This window comes from Podarcis melisellensis (assembly GCF_964234715.1).
Source record: "Podarcis melisellensis genome assembly, chromosome: 4".
NCBI lineage: Eukaryota > Metazoa > Chordata > Lepidosauria > Squamata > Lacertidae > Podarcis > Podarcis melisellensis.
This window is the reverse complement of record NC_138531.1, coordinates 88,463,775-88,487,052: the sequence shown is the minus strand read 5'-3', so window position 1 is coordinate 88,487,052 and position 23,278 is coordinate 88,463,775. Positions and strand designations below refer to the sequence as shown.

At 44.3% G+C, this 23,278-nt stretch overlaps 1 protein-coding gene across 4 annotated transcripts in view; it reads right to left on the bottom strand.

Annotated features, from left to right (window-relative positions):
• The window catches only part of SLC36A4 (solute carrier family 36 member 4), a 95,378-nt gene that overhangs the window by 52,710 nt on the left and 19,390 nt on the right, over positions 1–23,278 (bottom strand). For all 4 annotated transcript variants that reach the window (XM_081909938.1, XM_081909937.1, XM_081909940.1 and 1 more), the window contains exons 7-10: positions 17,324–17,548; positions 14,787–14,885; positions 7,023–7,189; positions 2,108–2,277 (exon numbers count right to left, since the gene is read on the bottom strand). In XM_081909938.1, the coding sequence (XP_081766064.1) occupies positions 2,108–2,277; positions 7,023–7,189; positions 14,787–14,885; positions 17,324–17,548 (661 nt within the window). The remainder of the gene's footprint in view (positions 1–2,107; positions 2,278–7,022; positions 7,190–14,786; positions 14,886–17,323; positions 17,549–23,278) is intronic.

Sequence of the window (23,278 nt, the reverse complement as noted above, 5' to 3'; positions counted from 1 at the left end):
TATTTTACTGTATTTTTGGTTTCTATGGAAGCCGCCCAGAGTGGCTGGGGAGGCCCAGCCAGGTGGGCGGGGTATAAATAATAAATTATTATTATTATTATTATTATTATTATTATTATTATTATTATTATTATTATTATTACTGCCAGCACAGCAAATCCCACCCCCCTCCACATTCCACATAATCTATTCTAAGGGATACCCCAATGCTCTGGAACAGATCTGAGAAGGGTGGGGCACAAACAGGGAGCGAGGGAGGAGAGTTCTACTGCACAAGAAGTAATCCTTTTGCTGATGGAACGAGTTAGCTGGATACTGCTCAGTTACTTTGGCCATAAGTTCCGCAGTTCACAATTCAGTTTAGACTGCTCAGTGTCACCTCTGCCCTTTCCTATGCTGTAAGATCACTGCCTGAGTCCCTATTCCAAGTACCAAATGAGGAATGGTGGCTGGCTAAGAGTTTGGGCCTTTTCGGTGGTAGCCCCTCAGTTATGGAATGTCTTCTCCAGAGAAGACCACCTGGCTCTTGACTGGTGTATTACTGGCACCAGACACAGAGCTTTTTACTGTGCTATGGGTCCAACGTTATTTTAGCTTTGCAATGGGTTTAGCTTCTGTGCTGGCCCTTGGTGTTTTTTTAATTTTCTCTTGCTCTAACGAACCCAGTTTGTTTGATCTTTTAGCTGTGGGGTTTCCTGTGTTTCAGCTGCTTTTTATGCACTTACGGTTTATAACGTTGCTGTTCACCCTCACCCACGACCCGGAGAACTGCCAGCAATGGGCAGCTGATAAATTAAATGAGTAATAAATAAAATTTGGCTCCCTTCCCATTTACACCAGTGTGAAGGCCTTGGGCAGAATGTATGGATTATGCATTAACTGCCCTTGATCTTCCTTCATTCCTTTCGGAAGGAAAAAAAAAGGGGCAGCGTAAGGCAAGGCTCGTACGTCACGCCTGAACTTTGGTTGCATCACTGATGGTTTGGAGAGGCTGTTGACGCATCTGGGTGTATCTGACGGCCTACGCAGCAGGTAAAAGCTTCCCTCCTCCCATGCCAAATCCAATCACGTCTCCTTAGAAAATCATCTTGACACAAATGCACACAGCATAATCGAGTTAAGCTGCGCAGAAACCAGAACAGTTTGAATGCAAAGTGGAAAGATACTTGACCGGCACCTCTTCTTCAAAGGGCTTCACGAATGTGCCAATTGCCCAGCTGCAAGAACAGAAGTCACAATCGAGCCTTTATCTTATTTAACACGGCACCATCAGATGAGCAACAAGGGGAACAGCAGAAGAGGCGTTGTAGAATTCCTACGAATTATCACATCTCTCTCTCTTGTTTGAGCTGAACATCTTAGTTTTATCAATCCTGATGGGCCTTCATGGACGGGGAAAGCTTAGCCACAGCAGATCCACACACTGGAATCTTCCAGGCTGGACCAGTGAAATGAACTCTACACAAGGCTCACCTTGAAGAGCCCCACATGAGCTGGTGATCTGTTTTAATTTATTTTTTTAATGTGGTTTTTATTGGGCATCTATCTATATATAATTATTGCGAACTATGGGGTACTGGTGTTTCGTTATACGTAAATAAAAAATGAAAACTGAATCCAGATCACATGGATATAGTACACACATCCACAAAGCTGCAAGGTTGGTTTAAAACTGAATTAGCTTTAAGCTCAGAGCAGGACTACATTATAACGGCACGCTGCAAACATTGCATGCAATGGAAACATCTCAACGGCCAAAAGGTAACATCAAATCACATGAATCCAGATACATTCCTTGATGTGTCTGTGTTCATAGGATATATGTGGCCATTTGGCTAAAGTTGAGTCAAATATCAGTAAATGCAATTTACCGTAAATCCTAAATTCACCAGGCTCCAGTGAACCTTTCCTCACTGCCCAAGATACTGCTTGTCAAGGGAAACCCAAAAAGTTAGTTTCACAGCTGCTTTCTGCAACCTAGGACCCTCCAGATGTTCTGGATTGCAATTCCGACCAGCATCAACCAAGGCTGATGGGAACTGAGGTCCAACACATCTGGAAGACACAAAGTTGGGGAGGTCTGCCTTGCACACAGCCTCGTACTTACAGGTTGAGCAGACCAAGAGCACCCTGACCGCCATCTCGCAGAACAGCTTCAGCTTCTGCTGCACTCGGGAAGCAATGGCCGGAATGAGGATCTCAGCTGGAACGTAGAACTGAATCGAATAGGTAATGAAAATCCCAAAAGAGTAGAGAATCTTGACCATATGGTACAACCTGTTGGAGGAAGAGAGAAAGCCACACGTTTGGACAAAACTCACACTGGTCAGAAGGATACGATGAACAAGTCTGCTTCAAGGAAAAGGCGTAATTTCACAAAGCATAGTCTAAGCACCTGCCCAAGCATTTACAAATCTGCCCATTTGACCGCTAAGAACTGTGCAACTGGCACTTTTACAAATAACACATAATACTCATTTGCACACACAAGAAATCAATCTTTCAGTGTTTTAATGTGTTGGAAGACGCCGAGAGTGGGTGGGGCAACCCAGTCAGATGGGCGACATATAAATTATTTTTATTTTTACACTTTGGAACTCCCTGTCCATTGGTATTAGGAAGGTTCCTGCCTTCAAGGTATTGTTTTCACCGGCTGCTAAGAACTTTTTTGGTCTAGCAAGCATATCCAGGCATATACAGTGGTACCTCAGGTTACAGACGCTTCAGGTTACAGCCTCCACTAACCCAGAAATAGTACCTCGGGTTAAGAACTTTGCTTCAGGATGAGAACAGAAATCACACGGTGGCGGCGTGGTGGCAGCGGGAGGCCTCATTAGCAGGGGGTGGGTGCTTCAGGTTAATAACAGTTTCAGGTTAAGAATGGACCTCCAGAACGAATTAAGAGAGCATGCTCTGGTCCATGGGGTTACGAAGAGTCAGACACGACTAAACAACTAAACAACAACAGGCTCCTATGATGTAAGTCATGGGCCCCACCTGCTAGCCTGCTCCCTAAAATATCACTGGTTTGCTTATTTCTATATACAGGGTGCCTACATTCTGCATGGACTGGTTGCATGGCAACATGTGCAAATGGCTTTAGATACCTATCAGGTCCATAAATTACCATATAGCATATATTCAACACAAAAACAGCGCCAATTTGTTGTTGACAAAGGACAGCTGGACATATAAAGGGCCCCTTTACCTTTAGTAGATTAGGGCCTCATCAAACCTAAATCTGGCCGTGGGTACAGCACAGAACTAGGCAGATTGTTGCAACAGGTCAAACAAAAATCAGATGGACTAGACAACCATGGTACATGTATAGATAGCCCTAGGCAAAACCAGCCCATCCATGAGGTGCGATGAAGCAGCTGCCTCAGGCGGCAGAAATTCAAGGGGCAGCACCCATCCGCCACAGAAGCAACCAAGGTAAGGAATGTGGTAGTGGAAGAGAAGCACAGTATTTCATTGGCCAGCTTTGCCACCCCTCACGGCAGTGTGGGACAGGTGGCAAAGCTCTGGGGAACACGTCGCCTCTCGCTGAGCCTTCGCAAAGCCTCACGGCCAGGAGGTGAGGCTTTGCGAGGGCTTTTCCTCGAGGAGAGCGTCATGCGGCAGCAGGCCATTTCGCCACAGGTGGCAAAACGTCTTGGGCCACCCCTGCCATAGGGTAAAGGTAGATCCAAGGTCGTTTGCAGTAGATATTGTAAGGGGACAGAGAAGAGCATGGAGAAGGAGAAGAAAGCTCATTAGGATTCTTAACCTGAAAAAGAAATAACTTCACAAAGACTTCAAAGCTGATGACGGTACAAGCTGACTTCGAGCAAAACTCTCCATTCTAACAGAGTAAGCATATTTCCGGCACTAAAAAGCACTCAGGAAAAAAATGTCTCCATTTCTGGAAACTATTCTAAGAAGTATTAAATTAAAATTAAGTGCTGATTTATTAGCTGCTTCCAAGCAAGCTTTTTTTTTAAAAAAAAGGGGGGGACACAGTCAAAGGAGATTTTGTTTGCGACTGTAAGGAACTAAAAGCATTGTTTGTTAATCCCTTCATTCCAGCCAGATTCGGTTCCAATATGTGTGTGTTTGTGTGTCTGTGTGTGAATTTCACATTTGAAACAGCTAATAGTAACAGTAATGTTAAAATTCTGCATCTTAACTAACATAAGGAAGCAATGAATCTCTGAATGATGTACATAAGTAAACTAAAAACAAGAATACATTGATAGAATACAATAGCAGTGGTATTCAACTGAGTTATAACTCAAAGTAGAGCCAATGAAATTAATGAATGTGAATCATACAAAAAAAAGGATCCTGACATGCAGATAACACAAATCAGGAACTCAATAATCTTACTGTCATACCCACTCATTCAACGACCATATTCTCCTTGCAACCAGCCACTCAATTCTCACTTCAACAGAACACTTAGCAACCAATAACCACGTACAGAACCGAAACATAAATAGTGCGAGACCCAATCATTTCTTCCCCAACTCTCACCTGGAGCAATGCAAACACGCTGGGTGGCATTCAGCTAACTCAGAGCAGTCCCGCTGAAATTAATCTAATGCTAGGCCCATTAACTCCTGGCTAAATTTACAGCTGTTATATCAGCATCGAATACTGGAGAATATGGGACACAACAACAGAGTTAGGTTTGCAGAGAACAGCCTTCCAACAAAAAGAAAACTACTCTGTGAAAAGGCATATTATCAGCCACTGATGCACAAAGAAGAATTATTTGGACATATCCCACCCCACTCCCAAAAATGTTTCTTCAGAATACATTCCTGAGGACTTGAGACCGATTAGGACATATTTGAAAAAGACTTAGCAGTCAAAATAGAGCTATAGCCAGTTGTTCAGAAGTATTATTGTCCTCCATTCATGTGTGTTCTCTGAAGTACATTACAAGTAGATTTTCATATTTGTAGGTCTCACTGCTAATCCGTTTTTTATACGTAGGGACCCTCTCTGTATTCTGCCTTAGGACCAACTGTAGCCTGCTTGAGTGTTTCCAAGCTTAGCTTCCTGGAGTGAAACATGCCTCCAACCTTGGTTCAGAAAATGAAATAAACGTGTGTTGACTATCTGAATTTCCATTATTTGTGGAGGCAGATGGAGCATACAGGTCGCCCTCAGCCCTGACACAACTTATGCAGCTATGCTAGACTCAAAGCCACAGCCAGAAATTACCAATTCAAGTAGCCCTGTGGATTAAGCAACCTGACAGGACCTAGTACTTTCATATCCTGCCTTTCTTCCATCATGGAACTCAAGGTGCATGCAGAAAACATTCTTGTTCAGGCAATCCTTTCCAGACACATAGAACGCTGGCACGTGTTTTAAATCAGGTTTGCATCTTTTCAATGATTTTAATTATTCTTCTGGATCATTTGTTTATTTATTTATTTATTTATTTTTAAATGACAAAAACTTTATTGAGTGATGAAAAACTAGGTGTAGCATTAGGACAAACAAGGTTTGAGCATCACTGTAACATTAGTTTCCAGCTTCTCTTCTTTATACTAGAAGCGCAATAGACTGAATATTCAGAACATTAGTCAATTAAACTTCACTCCCAAACCCAGAAAACTGCATAGTTAAGCAGTAGTACAAATACATTTCTGCAAAACCCCTGGAGATCAAATTTATTTTTTGCTGTGATTTTGGTACATATGTGATCATCAGCACTGATCTTCTGGATCTTTTAAATACTGTAGTTGTTTTTCACTAGCAATTTTATTCTTTTTGGAAAACCGCTTTGAGTTTTCGTTACAACCGTACAAATTTTGCAGAATGAGTAAAAATAATTAAGTACGTAGGGTTCCTAGCTGGTCACCCATCCAGGCGCCAACCAGGCCTTGACCTGCTTAGCTTCACGACGTTGGGCTGCCTCATATGCCTTCGGACTATGGCCTGGGATGGCAGCAAAGCAAAAGCGACTCTCTGCACATTGCTGGCAAAGAGAGAACAATACTTGCCTCTGCACCTTCCTTCCTTTCCTTTCATTCTACAGCAGGACTGGGTAGAAGGTAGATTGGGATCAAATGGCAGATCCCTGAGCCATATGGGCAAGGGTTTCCAACTCCCAGCAGCTTCAATGTTTCCCAACAAGCTGACTTTCCCCACCTGGATTAGGACACTGAAATAGAGAAAGCTAACCAGGAGAGGACTTCTGCATGAAAGAACTGTGAGCTCAGTTCAGTTGCAGCACTGAACACCTTCTGTTTTGTCATTCTAAGGGCAGCTGGCTCTGATGGGTAAAGGGACCCCTGAACATTAGGTCCAGTCATGGCCCACTCTGGGGTTGCAGCGCCCATCTCGCTTTATTGGCCGAGGGAGCCGGCGTACAGCTTCTGGGTCATGTGGCCAGCATGACTAAGCCACTTCTGGCAAACCAGAGCAGCACACGGAAATGCTGTTTACATTCCCGCTATTTATCTACTTGCACTTTCAAACTGCTAGGTTGGCAGGAGCAGGGACTGAGCAACAGGAGCTCACCCCGTCACGGGGATTCGAACCGCCGACCTTCTGATCAGCGAGTCCTAGGCTCTGTGGTTTAACCCACAGCGCCACCCGTGTACCCAGGCTCTGATGGGTAGACGCTAGGATTCTAGCAGGGAGGAGAAACAAGTTGTTTCTGGTAAGACCGCAATCTGTTCCCCTGCCCTACAAAACTAATCTCTTTTTACAGAGCCACATCCACTTCCTGAATCACATAAAAACCATGATTCAGCAGGCAGACCCTTTAATACGCTCTTCCCTCCGGTAATTACAGGTCCTAGTTATGCCATAACACAGTTGTCTACACTGATCAAGTCCCGTGGTTGAAAACTTGACCTTGTCCTTATATTCCCCTGCCACCGCTCACCTTCCTACTCATCATCTTCCCAATGCACTTTTTACACAGTGATGGGTAGCATTCAGATTAGCATTCAGGAGCAGGAGGCGAATTAAGATCCCCGAAGGACACTGGAGTTCTGCAAAGTTATGCCTCCGCTTACCATGCATGCGGCAGGTTCAGAGTGATGCTGCCTTTGATTTCGTCCCCAAAGCACATATACCCCAGGGTGGCCAACGAGATGTACAAGGTCATCACAATCGCCATGCCAATGTTGAGGGCCAAGGGGAAGCGGTCGACTTCTTTCATCCTATTCTGGAGGGGAAGGACCTAAGAAAGAGAAAGGGGGAGGAATGCAAGCTCTTTTTATATGCAATAACAGCAGCAAGAATATTACTGGCCCCAAAATGGAAGCAAGAAGAATTACCGACAATTGAAGAATGGAGAATGAAGTTAATGGGCTATGCGAAACCGGCGGGACCAGAAATTCACAGAAGACTGGAGTAAATTTACGGACTACTTTAAAAGTATTTGTGAAGATCAGACGACGTTTGTAGGTTTGCAAGAAGTTTTCTGAGGAGTATTATTGGAAGTATTGCAAAATTGGAGAAGGGGAAGGATGATTTGTTAAGAAATGTAAAGGCAATATGAAGTTAAGAAATGCATAAGAAGTGGTTAAAACGGTGGATCAGAGGTGCTGATGGAAGTCTAAAAAGATTGTATAAGTGATAAGTTTTGTGGTACATTTTATAATTTATATGTTAAAATCAATAAAAAATTAAAAAAGAAAGAGAAAGGGGGAGAGAGGAAAGGTAGGCGAGAATGAATGATCAAAGAGGAACTTTTTTGTTTAATGTTTCTTGCTACACATTTTGAGAACCGGGCTCCCGTGCTTTGCGGAGAGCTGCGCGAAGTCTGGGCTTGCGGAGAGTTGCCTGTTCTTGGGGCTGGGGTCGGGGGAAGCTCGGGCTTCCCCCACCCCAGCCCCGCGCCTGGGGGGGGAAATAATTTTTCCCCTTTATTTCCCCCCAAAAAACTAGGTGCACCTTATGGGACGCTGCGTCCTATAGGGCAAAAAATACGGTACTTTATCTCTTTTCATATTTACAGTTATTTATACATGTTCAGGGAAGGTTTTGATGTGTGATATTTTAGTGTATTTTTGGTCTCTGTGGAAACAAATAATAAATTATTATTATTATTATTATTATTATTATTATTATTATTATTATCCAACAAACCATCGTTTCAGTCTGTTGAAAGTGAAGAAACCATAGTTAAGCTGCCAGGCAGATGGGACACATAATATAAACTAGTTCAGTGAACTATGGTTTAGCGTTATGTGTGAACTAGGCCACTTGGGAAATCTCACCACCATCCCTCTATCTGTCTGTCTGTCTGTCTGTCTGTCTGTCTGTCTGTCTCTCTCTCTCTCTCTCTCTCTCTCTCTCTCTCTCTCTCTCGGCTCATCAGATAATATACCACCAGACTCAAAAGACCAAGAACATATTGGTGGATATCAGGTAACATGAGATTAGTTGTCAGTGGAAAGCCTCCTACCCTGATCTTAGGGCACCAATAAAAGACGATTGTAGAGAAAAGAGAGTCGTTTGCAGGGATAAAATATAAAGCTGTCCAAAAAGGGGAGGGAACTCTGACAAGTGGCCACTTGCTTTTAACTCTAAGCATTAATAGGACTGTTTGCATCATCTGTCAAGATCCAAGTCAGTGGCATTTTGAAGATGATAATCCTGTTCTTTAAAAGACAGGGAAGGAAGAAGAAAAAAATAATTTAGCAGCCATTCAACAAATCCAGAGCTTGTTTGCTTTCTACAAAATAACATGTTCTCCCTGAAAAGCAGAGATATCCCCAATTTTTTTAAAAAAATGAAACTTTGAGAGGCATCCGATTCAAAGAAGGTTCACATCTAAAAGAAATTAAACATTTTCCTTTTGCTTAGCTCATCATTATCTAGAACACCGCACAGGGAGCAGGGGCAGGGAACTGCAAACATTCACTTTTAAACAGAATGCAAAGATCAACCGAGTTCCTTTCAGCAGGAAGGAGCTGCCTTTAGGAATGTTAAAAGCATATCTCAGCACAAGTTCAGAAAATAGGAACAAGTATTCCTACGTAGTACTTTACAAAGATAATCTGCCAGACTTCACCTGTGCAGAACGAACACCGTGCAAATTTCGCAGGCAGGCTAGCGCTTTCTGGAAACCTAACCCATATGAATATCTAGGAATAGCTCTTTGCTGGGAACCATTTACGGTGAAAGTTAGCTATTAACATGCTTTGGGGAGGGGTTGTCTTCATAAGGCAACCTGAACTTATTTAATCCAGATCAAAGATGTGGAGTTAGAAAACAGCAAAAAAATTGAAGATCAATCCTCACTTGCTACTTTTCTACTTACAGAGGGCAATAAAAATATACCACTTGCCACGACCTACCGGTTGAGATAGTATTCTTCAAAGGCAGCAGTATCACTTGACTGTTGATCAGGCAATGATCTGACTTTTAGAAGACATCTGAAGGCAGCCCCGTTTAGGGAAGTTTTTAATGTTTGATGTTTTATCGTGTTTTTAATATTCCGTTGGGAGCCGCCCAGAGTGGCTGGGGAAACCCAGCCAGATGGGTCAGGTATAAATAATTTGTTGTTGTTGGTTGTTGTTGTTGTTAATTACTATTCTTATTAGCTGTCAAAAATATTAAGCAAGATACTGTCAGGTGTCTGGAACAGTCCCAAATAAAAGGGTGCAACTATAAAAATTATTTCCAAGTATGGCTGGAATATATTGCACTAAAATATTTTATTTCCCTAGTTTCCCGTCCCACCCTTCCTCCTTCCCCTCTTATAATTTGCATGCAAAAAAATTAAAGAAGGCTGACAAGACTGCAACACTGCTGTCAGCTCCTATTGTCAATACTCCCTCAAGTCATTGTCATGACATTTACAAGGTTAAGGTCAGCAGGTAACCTCTGCCCGTCACTCTGCGGTGACAGCACACCCCCCCAGAGCCCCCCTATATATAATTCAAAATACGGAGATTTAAGAAAGCCAATTTAAGCCTGAAGCCACGTCCTAAGGCTGTGCCAAGTCCTGTAAACAGAAGCAGTCAGTTTTTTTGCACTTGGGCAAAAAAAATGAGAGGCACAAATACAAGATGGGTGACACCTGGCTTGAGAGCAGTACATGTGAAAAGGATCTAGGAGTCTTGGTTGACCACAAACTTGACATGAGCCAACAGCGTGGCGCGGCAGCTAAAAAAGCCAATGCAATTCTGGGCTGCATCAATAGGAGTATAGCATCTAGATCAAGGGGAGTAATGGAGTAATAGTGCCACTGTATTCTGCTCTGGTCAGACCTCACCTGGAGTACTGTGTCCAGTTCTGGGCACCACAGTTCAAGAAGGACACTGACAAACTGGAACGTGTCCAGAGGAGGGCAACCAAAATGGTCAAAGGCCTGATAATGATGCCTTATGAGGAACGGCTAAGGGAGCTGGGCATGTTTAGCCTGGAGAAGAGGAGGTTAAGGGGTGATATGATAGCCATGTTCAAATATATAAAAGGATGTCACATAGAGGAGGGAGAAAGGTTGTTTTCTGCTGCTCCAGAGAAGCGGACACGGAGCAATGGATCCAAACTACAAGAAAGAAGATTCCACCTAAATATTAGGAAGAACTTCCTGACAGTAAGAGCTGTTTGACAGTGGAATTTGCTGCCAAGGAGTGTGGTGGAGTCTCCTTCTTTGGAGGTCTTTAAGCAGAGGCTTGACAACCATATGTCAGGAGTGCTCTGATGGTGTTTCCTGCTTGGCAGGGGGTTGGACTCGATGGCCCTTGTGGTCTCTTCCAACTCTATGATTCTATGATTCTATGAAAGGCACAGATCCAGCATTTAAGCTCTGGCACCTCTTATTCCAACAGTGAAGTTTTGCTAAGCAATGTGGCCTGGCAGAAACAAGAGAGGGGAGAGAACAGGTGAGTCAGCTTCCAAGACCTACAGAGATGGAAGAGGTCCAAGCAAGCAGTTCCCTCAATGCTTTCACAACCAACCACCCTTTCCAGGCTCCTCGAGGGTAATAGGAGTCTCATAGGAGTCTTAGCAAACTACAGTCCACAGGATTATTTCAGGGAAGCCATGAGAGTTAAAGTGGTAAAATACTGCTTTACATGTGTAGTGCAGATGGGGACCAAGCAAAGAGCATCAATTTAAAGTCCTGCTCTATCACTGGGCTCCAAAACAGATCTCGCAAGCTTCTGAATGGTCTCAAGGTGTTCTGCATAAGCAGCCCTCTCTGTATTTTGCATCTGAAGTGGGCAGAGGATTGCACCCTGGCTAAACAAAAACATCTTGGAGGTCCTGGGCCACAGGGAGGCTAGGCTGGCCTCAACCTGAGCCAGGGCTTTTTCGGCTGTGGCCCCAATCTGGTGGAATGCTCTGTCACAAGAGACTAGGGCCCTGCGGGACTTGACATCTTTCCGCAGGGCCTGCAAGATGGAGCTGTTCCACCATGCCTTTGGCCAGGGCACAGCCTGACCCGCTCCTTTGGTAATCCTCACAGAACTCTAGCCCAATGGTTGCCATTAATTTGATTTTGAATTGATTTTAAAATGAATTGATTTTAGAATGCTGTGTTACTTTTATTGCTGTTAGCCGCTCTGAGCCCAGCTTCGGCAGGGGAGGGCAGGATATAAATGAAATATTATTATTATTATTATTATTATTATTATTATTATTATTATTATTATTCAAATTCTGCTCCCCAAGTAAGTTATGCAAAGTGAACACGTCTAAGCAATTTCTCTTATTCACTATGGAGCACTTTCTGCTATTTCGCTTCATTTATTTTGATAGACTTTTTCCTTCCAATCTGGGCTGCTTGCCTTGCCATATAGGATCGTCTATCATTTTCTGCCAACTTTTCAGTTCAGAAAGATCAACTAGTAAAAAGAATGATACAAACAAGAAGTGCAACTCAGAGAGGATGATCGTTATAAATAGCATAAATTTTGTCCTCTTGGGACATGTTTAATTTTGTTCCACCTTTCCGAGACTGACTTTACTCCCTGAGCCAAGGTCTCATGATTTACTTTGCCAACCCTCTTAGTTTCAGATGCTAAGTTTATGCATCTAAAGACCTAAGTGAACTGGTATAGGCATTCTATCCTGTGAAGCAGCGAAGGGGAAGCTGTGTCACTCCAAAAACTGCTGGACTACAACTCCCATCAGCCCCTGCCCGCGCAGCCAAGGATGATGGGAACTGAAGTCCCAACGTATCTGGAAGGTCATAAATTCCCCACCTTTGCTGTCAATAAATATTAACTGTGATGGCAACACATTCTGAGATAACTCCATATATTTCCATAATCTGGAATACATAACGGTAGCAATAACCAAACTCATGAAAGAAACCAGAGAAACAGGAGCGGTAATCCGGGAGAAAGCTTTTAAATGAGGAAGAGCCTGAATAAACTCAGCAATTGAAGCAGCATCAGCAAATTTTGAGACATAACACAGAGGCTCAGTAAAATGGAAGAAACTGAATGGGATGAAGCCACCACTTCCACTTTATTTACCTCATTAAAAGCAGTTATTTGTAACAAGAACCCAAAAAAAATCCCATAAGCCTAACTGAATACAATATTGAAAGTACAGGCAGCCCAAACTTCATCAGACACTGGAAGACAGACACTAGAATTTTAACAATACTCTGTCTGGTACGAGGTAAGAAAATAGAGGCAGTGCTTTTTTTCTGGGGGGACGCAGACCCCTAAACATTTGGTGAATCTAATGGAAGAAGAAACTAAAAAAATTAAAAATTTTAATTTATTCTCTAGCATGGTGAATCGTCAGTTCTGTTGTTACTCCTGATGGCAACCTCATTTCCTGTCTTGGTGTTTCTTGAGTCTCAGACGAAAGCGAGGGTTTAATGAGTACCCCTAAATATATATTTTTTTTGGGGGGGAAGCACTGGATAGAGGTAATTTCAGACAGATAATGTCTAACATAACTGCTTTGGAAACATATAGGAGACTTTTCGGTCTTGTCGTCCAAAATCTAACCTGCACGTGGATTATCAAATGATCAACGAATCTCTTACAGTGAGGCTATTATTCTATTTGCCTGGTTTACTGGTCAATTTCTAGCTTTCAAGTCTATTACAGGAAGACAGGTATCTCATGTGGAAGAGCCTGGGTTTTTTCTTTCCTCCTTAACTTCTCGCCCCAAAAATTTGCATTCATCTCTAGTCTTTGGCCCAAAGTCCTTCCAATGTTTTGACTTAAGGTTTCACCTTCCTGCCTCACTCCCAGAAGAGCAGCATGCCAGAGTCTGCACCCACCTGAGCTCAGCTGCTCTGGAGACTTTATAGTAGCACCAAGCAGGGAGTCCTAGGGGAGAAACAGCAAAGCGCTCTCCCTCATTCCAGGAGAGATCTGCAGCCTGCTGTGGAAGCTACAGTAGAGCATCTGCTTCCACCGAGAGAAGGGGAGGCTGGCACAATCTGTTTCCCGCCAGCTTCTTCTACTCTCTGCCCACGCATTTTGAAGCATGCTATTCTCAGCCCTAAACACTAAAAAAACACGTCGTTTTTAGGTTCTTAGGAACCTGGATTCTGAACTCGGTGCCACACTCAGAGCTTCTAAGTCATCGCAGCATGCACACAGCACGTGATCTGGACTTGAGGGGTAAAAGACGAGTTAATAACTTTTAACAAAGTTGGTAAGTTCACAAAGGTAAGAAATGGAGGAGACTAGGCAAGGAAGGTTGGCGTCCATCTTGCACCCTTAGCATGGCAAGTTGTTGTATACCAGCTCAGGCCATTGGTGCATCTTGTTCATAATTATCTATCTGATTTGATTGAGAGTTGTTCTGCCTGGCCTTTGGCTTGGAATCAATTTGATTCCCTCCCCCTCTTTCTTCTTTCCTTTCTCCTTCTGTGTTGGAACTCCTATTTGGGGACTTCCCTGGCTTTCTTCTGGCCCACGTAGGACCAGTCTGGATAGTTAGCCTTGGTGAAGACTTGTCGTTTTTATCCCCAAAAAAGTTTTTGAGTTTCCACTGAAATGAGGCTGCATTTTAATGTTGTATTTTAATCTTGTTTTAAATCTGTATTTCAATCTTTAATCTTGTTGTTTAAGCTGTATTTCAATCAATTGTTTTTATATTTGGTGTTAGCCTGGTGTTAGCCCAGTTTTGGCTGGGGAGGGCAGGGTACACCGTATTTTTCGCTCTATAGGACACACTTTTCCCCCTCCAAAAATGAAGGAGAAATGTGTGTGCGTCCTATGGAGCGAATGCAGGCTTTCGCTGAAGCCTGGATGGATCCCGCTCGCTGTCTTGGCTTCTTTGCTCTTTGGGGCTGGGGGGGGGGGGGAGAATTTAAAAAAAAATTCAGCTGCCATCAGTTCTCCAGGGTTTCATGCAAGGTTTTCCTCCAGCCCTACCCAGAGATCCCAGGGATTGAACCAGGAAACTTTTTGCAGACAGGAGTGTATGCTCTACAACTCAGCTGAAGCCTTTCTCTTATAATAAAAGCCTCTTGTGCCTTCATGGAAAAGCACTAGCAACAATTCTAGGTCCAGGCTGTCAGTGTTTTGCAGGAGTGATTCAAGCGCATACTGGAAATTTTGGTTTGCACAATCAATACAGATTAAAGCACCCTGCTGACCTGGCACAACACAACCACTGAAAAGAATCAGATTTTTTTGCAATGGGGAAATGCACTGAAAATTGTGGGGCGAATCTTCCCTATCAAAGGCACACACAAATTTGGGGGTCTCGTTTACCCTGAAGGTCTAGTTCTGGCCACTGGAGTAAAACAGAGGCCAATTCTATTTTTCCCGAGTTGGTGAAGAGATGCGCTTCAACTGCCGTTGCCTTTAGGTAATAATCTTAAATTCTAAAACGGCACTTACCACTCCTATTCCTTCAAAAGCGAAGACAGCCGTGCCAAAGAAAAGCGGGTACCTCTTCCAGTCTGCCACTAGAGGCAGTTTTCGAGGAATGGATAAACCCTGGCAAGAGACATCATAACGAAAACAATATTGACTTTCTGTAGTCCGTTACGCCAACCCAATACAAGCCTGTCCTGAGCATTCTGGACCATTGAAGTTTCTGGACAGACTTCAAGGATAGCCCCATATACAGATCATTACAGCCTTCTAACCTGGAAACGACTACAGTTGCAGCCCTAAGCATGTCTTCTCAGAAGTAAAATCCCGCTGGATTCAATTGGGCTTACTCCCCAGGAAGCGCAGCTAGGATTGCAGCCTAAGGCATGAATAATTGAAGTTAGGCCCGATTTCTCCAGGAAACCAGATACAACTAGGTAAAAGGCAAATCCGGACATCTTCTAGGTGTGTTAGTAGGTGGGAAACTATTATTTGTGGAAGAGCTGGGCCATTTGAGTGCACTAGCACAGCCCAACAGCAAAAAATCTCCACTGCTGGAGGAAGGAAGCCTCTGAGTACCAGCTGCAAGGAACCGCGACTGGGGCAAGTGCTGTTATGCTCAGGTTCTGCTCGCATGTTTCCCATAGGTATCTCATTGGTGAGAACAAGAGGCATGGGTCGCTGGTCGTATCCAGCAGCCAGGTTTTTCTTATGTGGAGTCATTTTTGAATTTTATTGATACTGATGCTGCAATTTATGTTGTATTTTATGCTGTTTTTAAGTCACATTTTAATCAATGTTTTATATTTGTTGTTAGCCACCCTGAGCCCAGTTTTTAAGCCAGGAAGGGTGGAGTATAAATAAATTATTATTATTAATTATTATTATTATTATTATGTATATCAGAATTATACTCTACCTAGGGCTGGGTGATTCTTGGTTTTCAACATCATGATATATCACCAGCTAAACATCGCGATAGGACACAGGTGGCGCTGTGGGTTAAACCACAGAGCCTAGGACTTGCTGATCAGAAGGTCGGCAGTTCGAATCCCCCGTGACGGGGTGAGCTCCCATTGCTCGGTCCCTGCTCCTGCCAGCCTAGCAGTTCGAACGCACGTCAAAGTGCAAGTGGATAAATAGGTACCGCTCTGGCGGGAAGGTAAACGGCGTTTCCGTGCGCTGCTCTGGTTCACCAGAAGTGGCTTAGTCATGCTGGCCACATGACCCGGAAGCTGTACCCTTGGCCAGTAAAGTGAGATGAGCGCTGCAACCCCAGAGTCGGCCACTACTGGACCTAACAGTCAGGGGTCCCCTTTACCTTTATCAATAGATTGCCCAGCCCTACTCTACCTAGACTGGTAGCATCCATACCAAATGCTTGGGTTTGGAGCACGCCAGGTTTGTATTTTACCTGTTAAAAACGCCCAACTATAATTGGGGAGTGGGGCAGGAGGATTCCCATGCAAGACAAGAAGGTTGAAATCTTGGGCCCCTTAAGGCTCACTAATGGACAAGTCAGTGTTGCCCCTTAAATATGCACAAAGGAAAAGGTAATTGCCCTGTATTTCCTAAGTAATGGAGATGCGGTGGTGAATCACAATGACCTTTAAACAGATGAGTGAATCTGAACAAGTTGACTAAAAGGTCGTTGTCATTCAGCGGTGTTGGTTCTGGCTATCCACCGGATGCATCACTCAGAACTGTCAGCTTCTGCTGTTGTTTTCACTAATCTCCATCCACCCCCAAACCTACACAAAACATGTGGCTGAAAGTTTCATTACACGTATGCAATGAAGGTGGGCTGGGAATTAAGCCGAGACCTTTTCGGTTGCAGGAGATAAGGCTATTGATCAGAAGCTGATAGTCACAATGGCTACTGAGTGCTTTCAGGATAAGAGGCAGCATGGTTCTGAATACCAGTTCTTTGGGAACAGCAGAAAGGAAGGCTATCACCTTTATGCCCTGCTTGCTGTGGTCTAAACCACTGAGCCTCTTGGGCTTGCCGATCAGAAGGTCGGCAGTTTGAATCCCCGCGACAGGGTGAGCTCCCTCTGCTCTGTCCCAGCTCCTGCCAATTTAGCAGTTTGAAAGCACACCAGTGCAAGTAGATAAATAGGTACCACTGCGGAGGGAAGGTAAATGGCATTTCCGTGCGCTCTGGCACTCGTCACGGTGTCCTGTTGTGCCAGAAGCGGTTTAGTCATGGCTGGCCGCATGACCCAGAAAGCTGTCTGTGGACAAATGCCGGCTCCCTTGGCCTGAAACTGAGATGAGCGTTGCAACCCCATAGTCGCCTTTGACTGCACTTAACCGTCCAGGGGTCCTTTAACTTTTACCTTTTTACCTGCCATCTGGTTGGCCAGACGTGGGGAAAGGAATGGTGGACTGGATCAGCCTTTGCTTGCATCTTGCAGGGCTCTTCACACCTGGCTCTGTGTACGCTTCCAGCTAAAGCAGTGCTAAAATGGATTATCACCCGTGAGCCAAAGCGCAGCCCCCCAAGTGTGACGCCGGGAGGAAAGAAAGAAAAATGAGCACAGAAGCAGGTCCTTACTCACCTGGATAACATATTGATAAATGATTACAAGACTGATGGCCATGGCTATGTTTGCGAGGAGTGAGAGCACAGACAGACTCCGAAGATCGCGGATGAAGACCAAGAGGACAGTAAAAGGGAGGAAACACAGCATATATATTCGCAGATCAGTAGTCATTTTGTCTGAGGGGCCACTGACTCCTGTGGTGTTCATGCCAGATTTATTTCCAACAATCCCTTCGTGAACCTGCAAGAAACAATACAGGTTATTTTTAAATGACTGAAATTAGTCAATTAGTACAGTTTCAAATTGAGGGAAATGCCTTGTCTTCCCAGGATAGGGCACCTTTATGTTCAGCTCTTAGACCAGGGGTCGGCAACCGAAGGCCCATGGGCCACAAGCGGCCCATGGAGGTCGTTTAACCGGCCCATGGACCCCCGCCACCCGCTCAGTTGGCCCCCATGCACCGCACTAAATTGGTGCAGAGCACAGCAGGGACCGCCTTCCATGATGCTGCCCGGCTTCCCATTGGCTGCAGGAAGTTCCTACATCCAATGGGAAGCTGCGCCTGCCTCCTCCGTGCCGGAAGGAGAGACTGAAATAGCGTTTCCACATTCGAGTGTGCGCGCACACTCCGGCCCACCGCAGCTTCTGCAGGACCGTGAACCAGCCCAAGCCACAAAAACTTTGCCAACCCCTGTCTTAGACCTCCTTTATGCCAATTAGCTATCAGGGTAAGCTAAAGGTGCTGGTTTTGGTGTATAAAGCCCTGCAGTTTGGGGCAAGGATACCTGAAATATCGTCTCACCTCTTAAATACCCGATCAATCACTGACTGTGCAGCCTTTGCGTTTTCTGCACAGTTGCCATACAACCCAAGAAATCTTGGTCAACCAAAGCAAGTTTTTGCCCGTGAAACCTGCACACATTTGATTCTGGACAATAAAAACAAGTTTTGAAGGAGGAAAGCGTGCAGTGTTTTGACACATGCATCCCAGACCAGACGGGACCTTAGAAGAGGCACTAGCTCCCATGGATGAGTGCCCCTGAGATAGCCTTCCCCATCTTGGTGTGCTACATTTGTTTGGAACGAAACAGCAAGCATTGGCTGGTTCGGCTGATGAGAGCCGCCATCCAAAATATCAAAGAGAGCACCGGGATGAGAGAATGCTCTTCTAAGACATTAAAACTTTCCGGTAGCAGACACCAGGCATGTGTGTGTTAATAACGATTCACTGAAATGATGATTATCAGGGTGCAGAAACAGGAATAGGTTTTTGAAATATCAACCGTGTAAAAATAACATGCTGCCCGAAGAATGGGTGATGCCTTTCATTCATTAAAAAGCTTTTTATGATCAACCAATGTCAGCTAACAGTCAGCTTTAAAAGGTTCAAGCCCCAAATTGGGTGAAAGATACCTGCATTGCACAGGGTTGGAACGAATAGCTTTGAATGCTTTTAATGTTTGATGTTTTATTATGCATTTTTATATTTGTTGGAAGCTGCCCAGAGTGGCTGGGGCAACCCAGTCAGATGGGCAGGGTACAAATAATAAAAATGTAGTTGTTGCTGCTGCTGTTAAACAAAATGGCTGCACTTCACTAACTTCAAGGATGCCATGTTACATGACGGGCAAAATATCCGATTTGCCAGTTGCAGCACAGCCAGGACTGAAAAGCCGACAGCCTGAACAGAGACCCGCATGCAGGAAGTTAACAAAACAACCCTAAAAGAGCAACCGGCCTCCTCCTCCTTCTCCCACATTTCGTCTGGGGCCGAGCAGCAGTTTACTGCTGATTGCGATAAGATGATTGGTAGACGTGTGACTCATCTTCTGCCTAACCTAGTCTCCTTCGCAATGTCAGACTCAATATCATCAGCATCTCCAACCACTCGGTCACCATCACTTTGAAGCAATGGCAATTTCCTCCAGTGCGTCACATTAGAGTTAGTCATCTTGGGCCAGGCCATGGTAAACATTATCCCGCTCTCCCCACACACACACACGAAGAAGAAGAAGAAGAAGAAGAAGAAGAAGAAGAAGAAGAAGAAGAAGAAGAAGAAGAAACATAGTCAGAAGTAACTTGGCAAAACAATACTTCCAACTTTGTGATTTCCTCCATGCAAGATTTCCAACCCTGCAATGGTCATGCTGGCCCCAACACCATAAAACAGAGGGTTTCCTTTTTTTTCAAATGACTTACTCCAAACGTTATACAGTGGTACCTCTGGTTACGTTCTTAATTCGTTCTGGAGGTCCGTTCTTAACCTGAAACTGTTCTTAACCTGAAGCACCACTTTAGCTAATGGGGCCTCCCACTGCTGCCGCACAATTTCTGTTCTCATCCTGAAGCAAAGTTCTTAATTCGAGGTACTATTTCTGGGTTAGCGGAGTCTGTAACCTGAAGCGTATGTAACCTGAAGTGTATGTAACCCAAGGTAACACTGTACTTAAAAGCTTATATGCCGTCTGTGCAGTTGTACCGCCTAAGATAGCCAATGGCGGTAAGAGCAAAAGCAGCATGCAAATACCTCGGGTTACAGACGCTTCAGGTTACAGACGCTTCAAGTTACAGACTCCGCTAACGAAGAAATAGTACCTTGGGTTAAGAACTTTGCTTCAGGATGAGAAATCACGTGGCAGCGGGAGGCCCCATTAGCTAAAGTGGTGCTTCAGGTTAAGAACAGACCTCCGGAGTGAATTAAGTTCATATCCCGAGGTACCACTGTAGCGCAAGCAACCCAACAGGCAGGCAGCCCTAAGACTGGCTCTCAGTGTTTCCCAATGTTGGGTCTTCAGCTGCTTTCGGACTACAACTCCCATCATCCCTAGCTAGCTAGACCAGTGGTCAGGGATGATGGGAATTGCAGTCTGAAAACAGCTGGAGACCCAAGGTTGGGAAACACTGATCTAGGCATAAGCTGGGAGCAAAGAAGGGGGGAATTGATTTGGGAGCAGAACCTATTGGGAAATAAATAGAGGAGGAAATGAAGAGGAAGTGACTTGGGACGATCTGGGTCTTAGTACCCATCTCCAACTTCTGCAATGAAGCAGACTGTATGCTGTCAGAGAATATTTATCTCTGGTATGTGTTTCTCTGGCCATCTACTGAAGGCAAATGAGCATAATGGTCACAAATTGAATACAGGGATGGGGAGTCAGCTGAACAACTTGCTTGGGGGCGATTTGCAGAGGTAGCTGTTTAGTTTGCCTTTGGCGACAGTTGTTATTTCAAATTTCCACCTATACAGTGGTGCCCCGCAAGACGAATGCCTCGCAAGACGGAAAACATGCTAGACGAAAGGGTTTTCCGTTTTTTGAGCTGCTTCGCAAAACGAATTTCCCTATGGGCTTGCTTCGCAAGACGAAAACGTCTTGCAAGTTTGTTTCCTTTTTCTTAACACCATTAATACAGTTGCGACTTGACTTTGAGGAGCAACTCATAGAACGCAGTGTACATAGTAGCCTTTTTTGAGGTTTTTAAAGACTTTGGTGATTTTTGAAGCTTTTCCAAAACTTCTTTTGCAGCCATTTGGTAAGTTAAGCTTTTAAAACTTTTGGGGGGGGGTTGGATTTTGGGTTGGGGTGTTTGGAATTCAAGGACTTGGTGTTGGGGAGGGGTTTGCAAGAATCTGGAAGCTTGTGTGTTTTTTTCTGCATTTTTATGATTTTCTGTGACCATTGGGCCACTTTGCTGTTTTTTTAAAAAAAATCTGGATTTGAATATCTGTGTGCTGGGTGGCTGGGGGAACAGTTGGGGAGGGGTTTGCAAGAATCTGGAAGCTTGTGGGTTTTTTCCTGCATTTTTATGATTTTCTGTGACCATTGGGCCATTCTGCTGTTTTTTTAAAAAAAATCTGGATTTGAATTTCTGTGTGCTGGGTGGCTGGGGGAACAGTTGGGGAGGGGTTAGCAAGAATCTGGAAGCTTGTGTTTCCCCCCCTGCATTTTTATGATTTTCTGTGACCATTGGGCCACTCTGCTGTTTTTTAAAAAAAATTCTGGGTTTGAATTTTGAAATGCTCTTTACAGTATGTGTGACTTTAAAGAGCACTTAATAAACTCTTGTTGTACCAAATTTGGCTTTGTTTGGACTTTTTTTGACCATAGGAACACATTAATTGATTTTCAATGCATTCCTATGGGATTTCGTGCTTCGCAAGATGAAAAATTCGCTAGACGAAAAAATTCGTGGAACGAATTAATTTCGTCTTGCGAGGCACCACTGTACATACAAATCAACATTCATATTTTATGAAAATGAAGTCTTTAGGCCTGTGCCCAAAATACTGTAAGGACCTAGCAACACTCTTCACTGCTTGGGTGGGAACAGCTGGTGAAAGGGCCCACTCTGTTCCCTCTTATTCTTTGCAAGTAATCAGCAAGTGCTGCCGCTTACCTTCTCAACACAAAAGGAAAATGGAAAAGGAACAGCCAACACTTAAGCCAAGCTGAAGACGCTGTTCAGAAGAACAACACAGACAGTTTTCACCGGTGTTACATGTGGGCGTACGCAACAGCTCTTTTGAACAGCAGGTGTACGAAGCAGCCAGAGCTAAACTGTACCCACAAATTTCAGCGCAGTTGCCACAGCAAGAAACAAAGGAGGCAAAATTGCAGGGCATTTTTATGAAGACAAGGGGCTGCATTCAGGCCTCACCTTCGCCAGCCTCCTGGCGTGGTTTGATGATCAGGAACAAGCCATGCGCTCAAGCGCTCTCCCCTCCCCTTCAAGTTCCCAGCAGGGCTGGGCGATATATCGCCCAAAACTGGTTTGTACTCCATATTGTGAATCGGTTGCATGATTTCTGACCTGGCAATAGATCACGAACCATGACATGTGTGTGTTTATGTGTGCTATGCTAAAAAAGCAAAGGGGGAAAAACCGTGAAGCCACCCAGTGCCTCTACACACTGTAGCTCCATCCTTATTTCAGACATTGTAGTATATCGGTATATCGCCATGTTTAGCTGGTGATATATTGCAATGTTGAAAACCAGGTATCACCCAGCCCTTGTTCTCCATTTAGTATAACTGTTCCATCTATTTATACCGGTCCACTCCTTTTGTGTTGCATTTCAGACTATAAGCTCCTCGGGACAGGGACCTATCCTCTACTACTTTGCAAAGGTCCATGTCCAATAATTGTTTAATTATTATTCGCTGGGGTTTAGTTTTACTGTTTACTATTACTATAGATTCTGATGGATTGTTTAATGTTGGATTGTTTGATATAATTTGTTTACTGTAAAGTTATTGTGACTTTTTGCTATTCCTATTAATGTTGGATGTTTTATTATGTGTTTGTATGTTTGGAAGCTGCCCAGAGTGGCCTGGGGAAACCCAGTCAGATGGGCGGGGTATAAACATTAATTGTTGTTGTTGTTGTTGTTGTTAATAAGGTAAAGGGACCCCTGACCATTAGGTCCAGTCGTGACCGACTTTGGGGTTGCGGCGCTCATCTCGCTTTATTGGCCGAGGGAGCCGGCGTACAGCTTCCAGGTCATGTGGCCAGCATGACTAAGTCGCTTCTGGCAAACCAGAGCAGGGCACGGAAACGCCGTTTACCTTCCCTCCGGAGCGGTACCTATTTATCTACTTGCACTTTGACGTGCTTTCGAACTGCTAGGTTGTCAGGAGCAGGGACCGAGCAACGGGAGCTCACCCCATCGCAGGAATTCGAACCGCCAGCCTTCTGATTGGCAAGTCCTACGCTCTGTGGTTTAACCCACAGTGCCACCCACGTCCCTATTATTATTATTATTAATGGCACTCTATTATTAATGGCTACTGCTCCTCCTCTTCCATTATTATTATTAATGGCACTGTATAAAGGAAGAGGAGCAGCAACCTGGTTACTCAATCTAGTTCAGTATCCTGTGGCCAAGAAGGACTTGAGCACAGTTTTGATTCCCAGAAACAGGTATTCAGAAGCAACACCCCTTCCATTACTCCCTAGGTTCCTCCTTCCGGT